This window comes from Rhamphochromis longiceps, linkage group LG19 (assembly GCF_057381845.1).
Source record: "Rhamphochromis longiceps isolate RC_006_pf linkage group LG19, R_longiceps_female_GT1.1, whole genome shotgun sequence".
NCBI lineage: Eukaryota > Metazoa > Chordata > Actinopteri > Cichliformes > Cichlidae > Rhamphochromis > Rhamphochromis longiceps.
Genome location: NC_140575.1, coordinates 7976381 through 7991907, shown reverse-complemented (window position 1 = coordinate 7991907; position 15527 = coordinate 7976381). Strand labels below are relative to the sequence as shown.

The 15527-nt window shown below is 44.0% G+C and overlaps 2 protein-coding genes across 2 annotated transcripts in view; one reads left to right on the top strand and one right to left on the bottom strand.

Moving 5' to 3' along the window:
* The window catches only part of brf1a (BRF1 general transcription factor IIIB subunit a), a 132434-nt gene that overhangs the window by 20753 nt on the left and 96154 nt on the right, over positions 1-15527 (top strand). Inside the window, exons 5-6 of the mRNA XM_085392262.1 lie at positions 287-318; positions 5431-5503. Of these exons, the coding sequence (XP_085248388.1) occupies positions 287-318; positions 5431-5503 (105 nt within the window). The remainder of the gene's footprint in view (positions 1-286; positions 319-5430; positions 5504-15527) is intronic.
* Positions 7323-11432, bottom strand: LOC146646112 (BTB/POZ domain-containing protein 6-B-like). Its single transcript, XM_085392269.1, has 4 exons — positions 10414-11432; positions 9721-9811; positions 9397-9515; positions 7323-8840 (listed from the first exon to the last, which is right to left on the bottom strand). The coding sequence occupies exons 1-4, from the start codon at positions 10827-10829 to the stop codon at positions 7808-7810; spliced, it is 1659 nt and encodes a 552-aa protein (XP_085248395.1). The 5' UTR covers positions 10830-11432; the 3' UTR covers positions 7323-7807.

The following is a 15527-nucleotide window of genomic DNA, read 5'->3' as shown; positions in this document are numbered from 1 at the left end:
CACTGAGTACATAACTTTTTGTTTGTTTGTTTTATGCTTGAATGACTCAGAGGTCAATCTTTTAAGTTGCTTAACAAACATTTTGAAATGTAATGTACAAGGACTTGAGTGAAAATGAGTGGGAAAAACAGCCGACGTCAAAAGTAAAGACCTTCAGAGAACCTGGAGAACTGTTGTTCAAGATCACCTAAAAACGATGACAGCCTGGCTCTTCTTCTGTTTGACTGTTTGGAAAAATACAAATCATGACCTGAACATTTAGTGTCCTTGACCTGGTTTTTCTCAGACATGCTCTTGGACCTCAGTGATATTCTGCAGGTAAGTTTTACTACGTCTATATTGGATGATTGATTGATTTGTTTTTGTTTTTTTTCATATTATCAGTGAATTCTTTGGTCTTTAGAACAAAATAGGGTAAAAATGTCCACATCAGTTCGATTTAAACTCTGAGTTGATTAGACTGTTTATATTAGACCATATTTCTTGTATTCTTTCATGAAATCTGCTGTAAATCCCTATTAAAAACTGTTAGAATGAAATAACTTGGATAAAAATGTCTTTCTCACTTTGATGCGTCTTAAGGCCCAACCCTGTTCAAGCAAACCAATTAAACACACTACCTTCTACCACTCCTCCCATAGTGCAGGTCTCCCTAGCTGCTCCTGCACTCACGCTTTCCCTCGTGTGATTAAATCTTTCTCGTCTGCATGTGTATAAATTTAGTAAGCCCTCCATTTGTCTGCGTATTTAATTCACAGTGAGTCAGGGGTGTGGTGTTGGTGAGGATGGGACATTTCTCACAGTCACAGCTGGTCGGGGGCTTTTATTTTTATACACCCAGCTGTCCTGGAGGAGCCGTCCACCCCTCCCCCACCACCAGCACCACCCTGGCATTTGGGGGTTGGGAATGGATTTGTATTGGATTTTAGGTGGGTGGGGTTGTGGGGTTATTAATGCTGAGAAATGTGGCTGTAGCTGCTGCTGCTGGGGCGGTGGGGTGTGTTCTACTCTACCAATCACTTTTTATGGATCCACACCCAGACCACTTGGTCTTCCTAGCATTGTTTGGGTGAATGGTCAGCTTTGTCTGTCTTAGGCTGTTTTCTCAAAGCTGCTTAAACGGAGAGACTCCATTGCTGAGGGTCGGATCGATACCAGCTGCCTTTGCATCCAGCTGACGTTATGGCAGTTTAGCATGTTGGTCATTAATTGAGTGGTTCAGATGTTTCTTTCATGTGAGAGCTATATCTTTGCACACATGCAGAGTTTTGTGCAACAGGTGCTTTGGGTGGTGACCTCCGCACTATTTGGATGCTTCGTCAGTCTTTGGGGGAGTGTCACCACACCAGATGTTTGCCAGTTGGTGGTAACATGAAATTGAATCATTCCTGATCCCAGTGAGTGTTGTTCTTCATGAACAAATGCATTTGAGTTGCTAGTCTGGCTTTTGGCCCTCAGGGCTACAGGGACGCAGACAAAGATGATCCTTTGAGTGCTTTTTAGGATGCTGTGGGTTGTCATATATTTATTGTCTTATAGACCAATCAGGCAGAACATTCTGTACACTTGCGTAATATTATGTTGGCCCACATTTTGCTGCCAAAACAGTCCTGAACCATCAAGACATGGACTCCACTGGACCCCTGAAGGTGCGAGCCTCACATGTCCAGGGTCACCACTGTTCCTTCCTTGGATCGCTTATTGATAGATACTGACCTCTGCAGACTGGGAACCCCCAGCTGCAGTTTTTGAGATGCTCTGACCCAGCCGCCTCGTCAAACTCGCTTAAATCCTTACGCTTCCCTATTTTTCCTGCTTCTGAGGACTAACTCCCCCCCTAATATATCCCACTGACTAACAGGTGGCATAATGAAGAGATAATCCGTGTTATTCACTTTACCTGTGAGTGCTCAAAATGTTATGTTTGATTGGTTTCAGCTGCTAAACTTTGTGCTAAGATTTCAGTCTGGGATCCTGGTTAACAATCGGTTTGGGATCATTAAGCAAACTTGCCATTTGCCCAGTTCCATTGTTTGTGGTATAAAGACATGCAGACCTGCTGACAGCAGCTGTTTGCCTTTGTAGCTTTCAACTTTATCAAAGAGCTGTTTATCCTCAGGCTTGTCAGAGGAGCTGCCTTCAGTCATACGAACCACATCAGGAGCTCTTTAATTGAAAGCTGTTCCCCTCTAAAGCCCCAATCACTGTGTCCACCTGTTGAACTGTGACGTATCAGGTAACCACGCAGTAGTTTTGATTGTGGGGTGCTGGGGGTTGAACTTTGACCGTGGAAAGTTTGATTTAACGCTTCGATGGAGAGGAGATTGTTTACTCCTCAGGTTCTCAGGTTCAGCCACTGCTGAACTTTAAAGTCTCAGGCGTGACTCGAATGTAACGTTCAGACCACATGAGTGAATGTCACTTGTCTGTGATGACTGTTTACATCACGATGTTCTGCGTAATAGACGATTGACAGTTCTAACACTTATTTTTAGGATATATCTGCATCTTGTGCATCATACAGAACAAAGTTTCCAAAATTGCGTGAAATGTTTGCAATCTCTTCGTTCTTTTTCATTCTTCAACAGATTATAGAAACAGTGTGACTCTCGGTTCCTGTCTTACAGTGCAGCGTGTACACATTGTAAAAATAATTGTGTGCTTTTCAGCCACCTCGAGACTTCTGATTAATTAAAAGTTTTAATAAAGTGGCAAATCCAGCAAGCAAGTATAAATAGGCAAAAACAAACTACTTTATGAGTCCAGCTGAAATTGAGAGTGCCTCCGGTAATAAATCTCTCTGCACAGGAACACGGTGCACAGCTCCAATCAGGGGACGGGGGTCTGAAAACTGTGATAGATGTGTACAGCGGGCAGTTTGGGTCACGAGTTTCCATTTTTGCTTCTAAAAATGACCTGTTCGGCACGGTGTTATTACATGCACAAAAACAGGACCCAGATATAAAATATAAACTTGTGAGCTTTTGTCAATCACAACAAGAAATAGCAATGATGTATTGAGCTTGCAAACAGCTGGTTATTTGTAGTTTTTCTGTATCCAGTAGAAAAACAATATTTGATGAAGATACATCCTTATATTGACACTCTGTTAGCTCCGGTTTTAATGTTTTCCAGCTCCGGAGAAAAACGCCTGTTCTTAAGGTGCTAAAGCTTCACCAGCTCTTCTCTAACTCTGATTGGTGTTTGGTGCTGGGCAGATCAAGCACACTGTGTTTTTGTGCTGTTTATGTCATCATTGAAATGAGGTTGGCTCCTTACTGTTTCATATTCTTGTGCAGATTACTCTGAGGAGTCGGTGTGACTCTGTATATCGTAGTATTAATGATGGCGAAGATGGCGTTTTATCAGTCACACAGTGGTGACTGCACTTGTTCCACTTCCTCCTGCTCCTCTATTTCTGCTTTCATGTAGAAATTCCTCGCTGGAATCAACTTCCCAGAATAGCAAAGCAGCATCTGCCCCTGCTCGACACCAGGGGAGGCCTTGAGCAAGAGTCCGTCTGTCTGTTCCTAAAACCTCCTCGTTTTACTCCCCCCTCCCCGTGTTCTCGGGAGAGTTGGTCTGAAGGAATGACAGAGAAGTGACCCGAGTTCACGACCTGATCCTGCAGCTTTCACTGCCGCCTCCTTCAAATTTCAGCCAGAGCAGAATTTAATTCCAGGCTGCAGTGCTGTTAATTCGTTAAGAGATGATAGATGTGCAGCCTCGTGGCTTTGTTATGCAACAGTATCCATCATCAGATCCTTTCAGATAAAGTAGGGGGTGGGTGGGGGCACCCCCAACCCCCTTTTTTTTTAACTGCTGAGCCTTCTGGAGATGTTGTGGGGTCAAACACAATGAAACATCTGTGATGGGAGGTTCCTGTGAGATAACCCTGATGACACACAGCACCATTCACCTCCTGTTACCTCTCTTCCTTTGACAAACCTGGTTTCTAGTTTGCTGCTCAGCCTAGTTTTAACCGCACAAGGGATTTCTTATCAGATCCTCTTCCAGAAAGTTTGAATAGGAAAATGCATCAGCCCCAGTTTATCAAGCATCAAGCACTGATTTTTGCAGTCCAGTGACCGGCAAGTTTACTTATTCAATAACGTAGAACGCAATTGACACAAAACTAGTTGTATGGTTTTAACAAGTAAGATATACTTCATATTTTATGACTTTCACTTGTTAGGTGAATGTGTAAAGATCCCAGGAGGAGACACAAATCCCTGGAGTTTTCCTCCCCTCACCCACAACTGGTTGCAGCAGACACTCCAGCCTGAGCCTGGTTCTGCAGGATGTTTCTTCCTATTGAAAGGGAGTTTTTCCTTCCCACTGTCACCAACTGCTTGCTCACAGAGGTTGTTTGTTGGTGTTTTTGCTGTGTTATCGGGTTTCTACCTTACAATACACAGCATTGTGAGGCAACTGTTGTCTCGTGAGAATTGTTTGGGGACGGGAAATGACTGGTCGGACTTTGTGTTGTGTTGTCCTCCACTGCTGCGAATCATGTTAAAGTACTTATACGCACACTCTAAGTTCTGCATCGTATGCTTGTGCTCATCTACGCAGGTCTGCTTTCACACAGTGCTGCAGAGAAACATGCAAACACAACTTTTCAAAGTGACACAAGTGATGCAGCCTTAAAAAATAAAAGTTGGCCAGAATAAAATTACAAAATTCACTAGATTAGGGTTTATACAAATTATTTATGGAATCGTGTCAGTTTTGATGCAAAAAAAGGTAAAATTTTTATCTTCACATGATTTATTTTGGCTGCCAATCAGTTCAGATGCCAAAGATGGTCAATTTACTGTCATTTAAAACAAAGATGAACAGCAAATCGTCACATTTGAGAAGCTAAAACAAGTCTGCTACCAGCAGTTGCCTTCACTTTAACATGAACCAGTCAGATTATTCAGTTGTTGTGCTTTATTTGTAAATCTAGAAGTCTCTAAGGGGCTTTCTTAATCATCAGTGACGAAGATATTTAAGTTGCTTTTAAAATTCGATGAGTTCATCACAACAAGCTAAAGCGCCACTATTTTCTGGGCTGTTCAGAGTGAGGAAAAGTCAGGACTGTCCGGACCGAGCAGAGAAACCAAAACATGCGGGCACAGCGAGTGCAGCTGCAGGTGTTTTCATTAGAGATGAGTCTACAGTTCCAAATCACAGACATATTGAAGCGTGATGTTCTGCAACCTTCAGGTCAATTATGTAACCAGAACACTTGTCCCGCCGGTGATGCAACGGCCTTATTTCATATCCTGATAGTGTGCTTAATCGCACTCTACTATAATTCTTTAAGTGGCTTTGAATGGATTTAATGGCTCCTGGACTCAATAGATACACTTTTCCTGGCAGTGCGAGGTACTTTACGTCTGCTGAATAACATCGTTTACTCATCCTGGGTTGTCTCATCCACAGGTGAACGTCTACGTGTTGGGAAGAACGTTTCTCGTTCTGGCCAGAGAACTTTGCATCAACGCTCCTGCTATAGGTATTTGAGCTCCACTTTACTCTGTTTACTGTGAGCCGTGTTATAAAAATGCTGAATCAGGTGTGTCATACCTTTCACATATTGTAAAAACCAGAAATGTTCACTATAGATTTAATAACAGGGAAAAGAAGCTGGAGGATGTCTGCTGGTAAATTATTAAAGAAGTTTAAATCCCCTCAAATGAAAAGCTGTATACACTCATTTATCCCTTCATGCAGTATACCTGTTGAACTTCTCTGTAGCGCATGGCAATCATAGCCAATCATATAACAGCAACTCGCTGCATTTATGTTAGGCAGCTCAGATTCACAGAATGGTCCAAACGTAGGAAAATGTCTAGATAGCAGCAGATCTCTGGGCAAAAATGCCTCGTTGATGTCAAAAAGGACAGCTAGACTTCTTCACGCTGATAGAAGGGCAACAGAAACTCAAATAACCACTCATTACAGCCAGGGAAGAGCATCTCTGGAGTACAACATGTCAAACCTTGTAGCATATGGACTTCACAGCAGCAGACCACACCAGGTGTCACATCTGTGGGTTAAGAACTGGAAACTGAGGCTGTAATTCACACAGGCTCAACAAAATTAGACCATAGAAGGTCAGGAAAACGGCCCAGTCTGCTCAGGTTTGATTTGTGCTGCGACATTTGGATGGTAGAGTCGGAATTTGGTATAAAGAACATGAAAGCGGGGACTGATTTGTATCAGCGGATCAGGCTGGCAGTGGTGTAATGTAATGAGAGGTTATCCTCATGGGTGTGGAGCTGACAGCAACTGCATGACAACAACTGCTCAATATGGACCAAGCTCTGTGAGGAATGTTTGCACCAACTTTGTTGAATCTTTGCAGACATGCATGGAGAGGGTCCAGCCCAGAACTAGAAGATAAAGTGGCGAGTGTATATTACACCTTTCTGTAAAAATATTATTTGTCAAGTGGCCATAAGAGTGAGTTATTTCTTCACACTGTTGAAAGCTCCTCCAGAGATTGAAACTTCCAGAACTGGGGAAAAACTGTGACGAGGTGGAGGGCAGTCACACCAAAATGTTTTATTCTAATTTTTCTGTTCTCTGCACTTTGTTCAAATTATCTAATAAATAAAAATGGTCCTTGTTATTGTTTCTGAGAGCAGCCTGTACTTTTTGTGAAGTACGGCATATTATTAGCCTATTAAACTCAAGAGTTTGACTTTTCTACATTTACAAAAACTCAAATGTGACCACCTTTGATTTTTGTAAGGCTGGTCTGGTCTGCAGCTACCTGGAAGATTATGAGCTCTGATGTCCTTAAATTGAACACGACGAGCCGTCCTGCCAAAGCAGAAGTGCATTAATATTAACTATAATGTACGAAATATTTTGGGAAACTGTCAAAGAAAATCACTGGTTTAGGCTTTGCTTTCCTCGTGCATAGCTTTGCATTTCCATTATAGTGTTTTGCCAGCGTTAATGTAACTGTGCTGTCTGTTAAATGCACTGTGCAGTTTATTTAGTAGGAAATGAATCCAAATCCTCACTTGGAAAAAGAGGCAGAACCCTTATCAGTCCTCAAATCTGTGCCTGCCAGACTCCATGCAAGTGAGGTAGAAACCTAATGTGTAGTTCCCACTTTAGTTACCAGAGGGCGCTGCTGCCCCTCAAATCCCCCACTCCCTCACCCAGATCCCATAAGATGTCACATGTGCGGCTTTCTCACATTATAACCTTTATATTTCGGCAGGTGTATAAGCATTCTTGTACAGAACACATCTGCTCATCAACAGCATCAAGCTGTTAACAGATAAATTGTATTTTACAAAAAGACACAACGTTTCTGAGGCCGTCCTCTGAAGTGCAAAACGACTCTGTTCTTGACACGATTTCTACTTTTTTTTTTTTTTTCTGCATTAGAATCGAACACTACATAAAGTTTGCTCCTCAGGTGATATTGCTGCCTGGACTATAGTAACAACATTGTATATAGACTTGCAATTACACAATTTGAAGCAGACCCTACTTGTTCCAGTTCTGGAGCTCAGCTTGATTACATAACCACAGGTCACTGTATTAATGTTGTTCCTACAGCAGCCGCAGCCCTTGAAAAACACAAGCTTCTGAGCAAATAACGTTAAATCAGCATTTAAATAAAAAAATAACATTAAATTAAATAAGATAAAACAGCTCCGTCGCTTTTAAAATAGTCTCTTATAGAACTAACCAGGCCATTTAGTGTGACATTACTCAAGTGTCTTTTAATGCTACATTACTTTGAAGGTTGGGAGGCAGCGATAGACCCAATTTCCCATCAGCAGTCCAGAGCAGCTTATGCATAGAACACAAGCTCGGGGATCTGTCCTCCCTGTACTCCAGTCCCGTTGGTGCTGTCGGAGGAGCACTGGAACTGAAACGTGACCTTCCCGCACTGCACCTCCGTCATGCCCTCCTGGCCGAAGTAGCTCAGCTCATTCCCGTCCAGGACGGCGCTCACTGTGTAGAACGCGTCCTGCTCCACCTGAACGGGATGCTCGAACCACACCGGGAACGTGCTGCTCGAGCCGTCCGACACAAACTTTGTCAGGTTCTGCGCCAGGATCACCCCCTGTCTCTTAAGCTCGATTTTGACGCTGTACTCGGCTTTGCCGCCGCTCGACCCGTACAGGCCCAAACCGGCAATAAAGATCCGCTTGTCCACAGCAAACTGGATGCTGTCGCACCGGCCGCGGTAGCGCCACTGGTTGCTCCGGTAGGCCGAGGACTGGAAGCGGTGGCACCTCTGAGGAGCCAAGCCCTTCCTGGGATTCAGAGGGAAGTCTAGTTGGGGCTTTTTAGCCGCAGTGTACCACAGGAAGACATTGTGCGTCTCCTCCAGTGTCAGGATGTCCGACTGCGCAGCACCGTTTGCAAATTCGTCCAGGCTCATGGTGGGGATGCGCACCAAGAACAGCGCCTTACCCAGTACCTCTCTTTTGTTGCGAGTGGTTGGCCCCAAACCCTGTCTCTTGCATTCTGCCGTGGCCCAGTTCATGACCGCCTCAAACACCACCACTTCTTTGGTGTTGAGGGTCTCCCGCCGCAAGATGATGTCCAGCGTCTGCAGGTCGATCTCACAGAAGCCCTCCGAGCACAGCGCGAGCTCGGCCTGCGCGTCGATTACTTCCCAGCAGCGCTGCGTCAGCTCGGGCTCCTCAAACAGGCGGCTCTGAGAGAGCAGCACACAGGCATTCTTGGCCTCCAGGCTGGTCTCCAGGAAGGTGACGCAGGCCTTGGCCAGTGCAGGGACGATGTACTTTTTGGCAGCATACAGGGTGGCCAGCACCGTGTCTGCCTCCAGGTCGATCTCATCGCTGTACAAGTACCTGGGAGAAAGAAAAGAGCCTTAAATGTACAGAAATCAGACTGGCTGACAGATGATATGCTGACTAAGAAGATACAGCGATGAACACATTTAAGTGACTCTGGCTCCACGTTTCTTCTTCTTCCTACTGTATCAAGAGACTCGGCAAACAAAAAAGGGAATTCTTTTCCTTCCCAAAGAAGATTATATAACACCATTATACATAATCCTACCGTTTTCCAGAAAGTCTGCAGAGCAACAATCTGTGCTACGCTTTTAGCCAGCGCTACTGAATGAGCAACAAAGGCATGTTATTTATAACTACTAGTGTGCATAAAGGCAAACTGTCAGGATGAGGAAAAGAAGGGGGGGGAATGTTGCCAGTCGAACAAAGAGCACTGAGAAAACCAGCAATTACAGAGCACCGCGCCGCTGCCACGGCTCTCTGGTGCTCCCAGCATTTTGGCATTCGCCTCTGCTTAGCTTTGGATGAGTAATAATAGGCTTTGAAGTGACACTGACTGTGCTTGTCATCTCAGCTTCTGGTTGGCTGTGCGAAGGGATGGTGAGTGGCTTACTTCAGCAGAATTAGAAAAGCAGCAGGTTCCACATCTGGAATATGGATCTCAGACTCCTCCTCCGCCAGATCGCTGTAAAACATGGCACAGAAGACGGAGCTTCCCACGGCCAGCACGTACTGGGAGGGGAGGAGACGGATGCGTCAGAGAAACCAGAGGAGCTCGTCTTTCACAAGTTCAACACTAGAGCCGATATATTACCTTGCATTGTCCTCGGAGCTCGTATTTAAATTTAAAGCTCAAATATCAACATTAGTTAAGTTAGTGCGTAAGCTTCCCGTCTTTCTCTGGTTTGCAGCGATTTTTCCGAGATGCGCTCCTTACCTTGTGTGCGGGAAGCTTCTGCGAGGCCCCCAAGGGCCCGACAATGAAGTGGACATCAGCCATCAGCTCATTGTTAAACATCAAGGCGTTCCTAAAAACAGAGCAGGTTTCACAAGTAAGCCTCAACTATTGTATAACATCAAGTCCTCCCACACTGCTTTTGCCTAGAGACACTGGTTATTTTCATAGATTTAGGGAGGATGCAGGGGAAAAAAGAGGACTACCCTCTTGTTGTTTTCTCACTTTATCCCTCAGCCTCGAAAATGTCAGCTCATTGGGATCTATGGAAAGTTCCCCAGAGTGCTTGGTGACATTTTTAAAATGTCTTGTTTTGGCAGATCAACAGTTCAAACTCAAGTGGGATTTGTTTACTGCCAGAATAAATTAAAGAGATTAAAGAACGGTAGGAGCAAATAAGTAAAACAAACAAAAGCTCATGTTGGTTTAGATAGACGCTCCAACAGTAAATCAGTTTTCTAGAAACTTGTCAAAGTGTGCTCCAAAGTAAAAGTAAAGCGAGCATGAGCGATTCTCACAGCAGAGATTTTCGTGCACTTTGCTGCTGCCAGCTTCCGTGTTAATACACCGAGTCAAAGCGGCTGTCATTACTCTGACAGCGACTCTTTCGCACTGCGATCGGGCTTTTTGCGCACAGATCAGGCGGATAATTGTCCTCTGTGTTTCTGGAGTTACCTCTCTCGGAGCGTGGGGTGGCTGCACTGCCAGCTGGGTGGGTCTACGTTGTTGTTGTTGATGTTTTGCTGGGTGGTCGGGGTGGTCGCCGCGCTCCCTCCGCCGCCGGCGCTGCTCCCGCTGGCCTGGCACACCTGCAGCTCCTTGGTCTTCTCCGCGTCAGCCACCGTAGTGCCGTTGGCCAGGTTGGTGTTGTTGGTGTTGTTAGCGGGGTACAACTCCGCAGCCATCTTCTTCTCCTGCTGCTTTTTCTTGCTCGACAGGGACAGAGTCAGGATCTCATAACATAGCGGCAGCCGGCCCGGCAGCTTGGTTACCTTCTTGGACTTTTTCAGTGTTTCTGGAAGTAGCAGCAAATAAGTCAAACACCTCATGATCCGGCCATGATGGAGCAACCTGCAGTCTGCCGTTGGCATCTGCACGAGCAGCCGATCTTCTGGGTTTTTTCCTCCTCCCTCTCTCTCTCGCTGTCTCTTTAATACCCGGTGCAATAAACTGCTGTCGGGCTCGACATGAAGCTTGTCGCTGCGGTGGATTGAGTATTTTTCTTTTTTTCTCTTTCCTGTGCGGTCCGGTTCCTACAACGCCGGTTTCAAACGGCACCGACAGCGAAGTTTACGCGACAGCATCTAAATATCCCCCCAGGCCCACTGCTGTCCGTTTCCACATCCACTCGCAACTTTCGACCTCAAACACTTGTTTTTTTTCCCCGTTCCTCGGCGGTCAGCTCATCCTCTCCGAGCGCACAAATGTCCGCGAAGCTTCGCTTGTTTTCTCCCTTTTCCAGCGAGTGGGTAATCCGGATAGTCGCAGCTGGTAGTCAAATCCAGCCTATTTTATTCCCACCCCGCCTCTGCGTTAATCCTCACGCACATTTCTCTCCCGATTTGTTTTCCCCCTTTTTCTCCGAATCGGCTGTAGACCGACACGAAGCCAGCTACGATGTTCCGCTGCTGCCGAGGTAAATAATCATTTGTCGGGAGTTTTTAAGCTCCGCTCGGTTTTTTCGCCCCCCCCTCTCTCATTTTTTTTTTTTTTACTCCTCCCCGCCTCCCCCTCCTCCTTATTTTTGGTCGACTCTCCATGAACGCCCAGGGCCCGCCGAGGACCAATAACAATCACTCACCGCGCTGACGTGAGGCCAAAGAGGCCCCTCCCTCACTAGCTCCGCAGAGTGCGTCACAGGACAGACGCTCTGATCTCTCCTCCTCAGAGGAGGAGCAGGGCTGGAGTGAAAGACAATACACACCAGGGGGACAACATAAGTAACCCCCCCCCAACCCCCCACCTATGCAGACACACACTTCTGTTTAGGACGACCCCTACAGATGTGTCTTTGTGTTCCCGTGTGGTTAATAAGTGACTTAAAATTTGTTTGATGCCATTGGAGTCACTCTGTGGCAGTCCTGGGACTTTTGTCTTTGTGCGCTTTTTTTTGTCAGTTTTGCATCCCATTTGTATAAGTCTTTGGTCATTTTTAAAACATCTTTTATTAGACATTTTGTATATATTTATAGTTTTAAATTTTTTTTGTGCGTCCCATTTGCCAGTGTTGATTTCATTTTATATTTCTTTGGTTGTTTTCTCTCTGTGGTCATTTTTTGTCTGAAGATCATGCATTAAACCTGTAGGCTGACAAGTTGTTTGTTCCTCTGCACAGTTAACAAGAATTGCTCCTCATAGGACAGTGGTCACATTTTAGATTAACTTGCTTGAGTGTTGTGCAGTACTGCAGATTTTGGTGTTTATCCTATACAGAGTAAATGCAGGGCCAGTATTGCTGATACTTTTAACTCATAAAGGCAGTTTATGTAGGGGAGAGCGGCGTGTCATGATTAATAAGATGAATCATCATCAATTGGCAAATTCTGAACACATTTTAATGACCGCTGAATCCGTAGAGTGTCAGAATGTAGTACAGTAGTACATTTAGTTAAATTTTCATTTCTAAAAAATATTTATTTTACACAATTCAGTGGGCTACACACTGAACTCAGAGGATAGAAACAAGGTATCGATCCTACCTCGCTGGTAATGATCTGATACCAATACAGCCTTGCTATCAATGCTATTGATACCCCCATCATTCACCTATTGTTCATTTTACAAACACTTTTGTCCTCGTTGTTCAATTTCTTCCAAATTTTTAAGGATACACTTCAAACTATTCTACATATGCCAGATATGGCACGTTTTTGGCTAACAGCTCTTTGGGAAACACCTTGTTGGTGCAAAAATACTATTTTTATGCCTGTCAAACTGACAGTGATAACAGTGACTGTATTATCTGTATTTCTTTTTTTAGTAATTGCTTAATTAATTCTGTTTAGTTACATTAATAACATTGTAAGTACAGTGATAAATAAAACCATTACTTACCCTGCATCAGTGTTTATTCAGTTATCCTTTTCTGACAAAATCAAGCAGTAAGTAATTAAAAACTAATGCACGAGGGCAACAACGATGATGAAATGGATTTAAACATTCGTCAACAAAAGGAAACGAGATGAAAATATTGTAGATGAGATCTAATTAGAACTAATGAAGTTGTGTAGGTAGGCGGGATGGGTTTGGAAGTGTTCCAATCAGAAGTAATAACCTTGTGCAGTAAGGTTAGTCACGCACATTTGATCTGGCCCCCGGGAAACGGTACAATTAGCTTCCATCCTCCCCGTTTCTCATGAAAATGAAGCAAAATGTCAGCGTTTCAGAGGAAAAGAACGATGCACACGTTTCACATTTGATTTCAAGGAAAAAACTTTAACACTTTATATTATTTAACTGACTCAACTTTAGTTTTAGTCTACTATAGTCAACTAAAACAAAAAAATTAGATGCCTAAATTATGCCTGCAACAAAATCAAAATTAACAGTGCCTTGCAGTATATCAATATAAAGTGTCTAACAAACTAGTATAAATGTAACAGTATTAGCAAAACTTTCTGTTTGTTTGCTACATTGTAAATTCCTAAAAGCTGCTTGACGTCTAATTCTGGTCATTTGTGAAGTAAGTGATCAAACCAACAGCACGATATCATGTACGGCGATTTAGCTTCAGTGGAGTTGAAGACCAGAAAATGATTTATGAAATTTTATTAGGCTTTAGGTCGCACTGTAGTGCTGCCGTCTTGTACTGCCGTTCATCAATCACACACAGAAGGATTTATTAGAGAGACGGAGTCCTGTACCCAGAGTAACACAAACTAGAATAGAGAGCCATTGCAGTTTTGGGGGTTGAGGGAAGGGTGCAGCTTCCCCATGACTGAATGATAACACTTTAATGCTATTCATGAAGCCCTGCTCCCACATTTGATTGAAAGGAGCAAGTTCGCGGCCCTTCTCTGGGGGTGGTCGAAGTAATTTGGGGGAATAGAGGCGAGGCAGGTTGAGGTAAAGTGGCTACACGAAAAAGGTAAACTACAGCACTCCATCACAGAAAGACTCCTGGGCTGTTTGAGCATCACAGATTGATTATATTCAACGGTGAAAGAGGATTTGGGCTGTTTTTTTTTTTTCTTTCTTAAACAACCTATTTTAACAGCCTGGTTTTGAGTTTACAGACACCGAGTAAAAAGTTGGAGCAGTGATGGCCAGCTCTGCACACGTATCATTACACGGTGCAGAGGGGGGAAGGGATCAGCCTGGATCTTATTACCAGCTGGCTCTACCAGCTTTCCACTGGGCTGCTCTTTAAACAGAGCCTCTGACTTCAAAAGGTATTTGACACAGTCGGGGCACAAAACTCGACTTTTAGTCTTCAGGCTACAGTGGGAACCGGATTCCTCCTCATTTGAGTTTTAAACTGGATTTCAGAGCATGGTAAAATCATTTTTCACAATAAAAAGCGACTAAAGGCAAACGGGCCACCTGCCAGGCAGTTTCATGGTAAAAGCAGGTGGTCGTGATGTTTTTAAAAAGTATTTCGCATAAAGTTTATGACATACAAAACTGTACAAGTCTCTCAGAGACAGAAGAAGCGAGCAGAAAGTTTAAGGAGTGAGCTTGCGATTGGATGATTGCCCATCCAAATCCTTTCGCCAGCTGAGAAAATGTGGATGGAGTCGCTGAATGAGAAACAGGCTGCTTCGAGGTGCACTCAAGCTAAATGCTAATCCTCCAGTCCTCCAGTGGAGCTAATTAGCAGCCAGCAGTCAGAAACTGGTTTTAGTGGGAAGCTCACAGGTGGTAGTAAGTTGAGATCTGGATGTGTTTCAGGCTGGATTTTGGTCATTTTTTTTCCCTTTTCTTTTTTTTTCTTTTGGCCTAAGAGAGGAAAAGTGTACTCGCTCTGGCATTTTGGTCTGTTTACTGTTCACACAAACCAGGGCTTGTAAACAAAAATCCATGGGCACGCGAGCAGCAGTTTATTGGACAGAGCTCTGGCTAAAGTGCCATCAGGAGAGGCCTCTGGCTCCATGGTTGGAGAGAAGCTGAATTAAACTTGAGCACAGTGGCCTTGACTTTCCCGCAGTTTATCTTCTCCAATCAGTCAAACACGAAACAAATGTTAAATAGGATACTTACACTCATAAACTGTGTAGCGTGCTGCAGTTGCTTTAGATTACATACAGGAGCTGCTCATTCCTCAGAAAGGTGATGGGCAGTATCATCAAATCACCTTTGAAAAATAGCAGCTGAGGTATCAACAACAACAATGATGTCCGGTTAGGAGGCAAAGGTGAAGGGCATCATAGATGACGATGAAGCATGAAACAGGATGGTGGCATCTCCTCACAGAGCTGCGCATGATCATCAGGCATGAGCACATTTAGTTCACAACCTTCAAAATTAGCTCCTTGACGTCAAACAGTCAAACAACCCTGAAGTCTTTTGTGCGTTCCACCCAGTGTGAGAAAAAGTCTTCTCTTTGATTGGCCTACAGCTTCAGATTAGGCTCATCTAAAATATTCACTTCAGTTCAATTTTAGTTTTATTAATATAGCTTCAAATCACAGCAAAAATCACCTCAAGGGGCTTTATAAAGGCCGTATCAAAAAGAATCTTTTTCAAACGGTTATATATTTTTAAAGTGGTGCACACAGAAGCTTGAAATGAATTTAAAATAAATGTCTGAATGTAAAGTTTTACTGTTAGCTGTGTTGTAAGGTAACCTC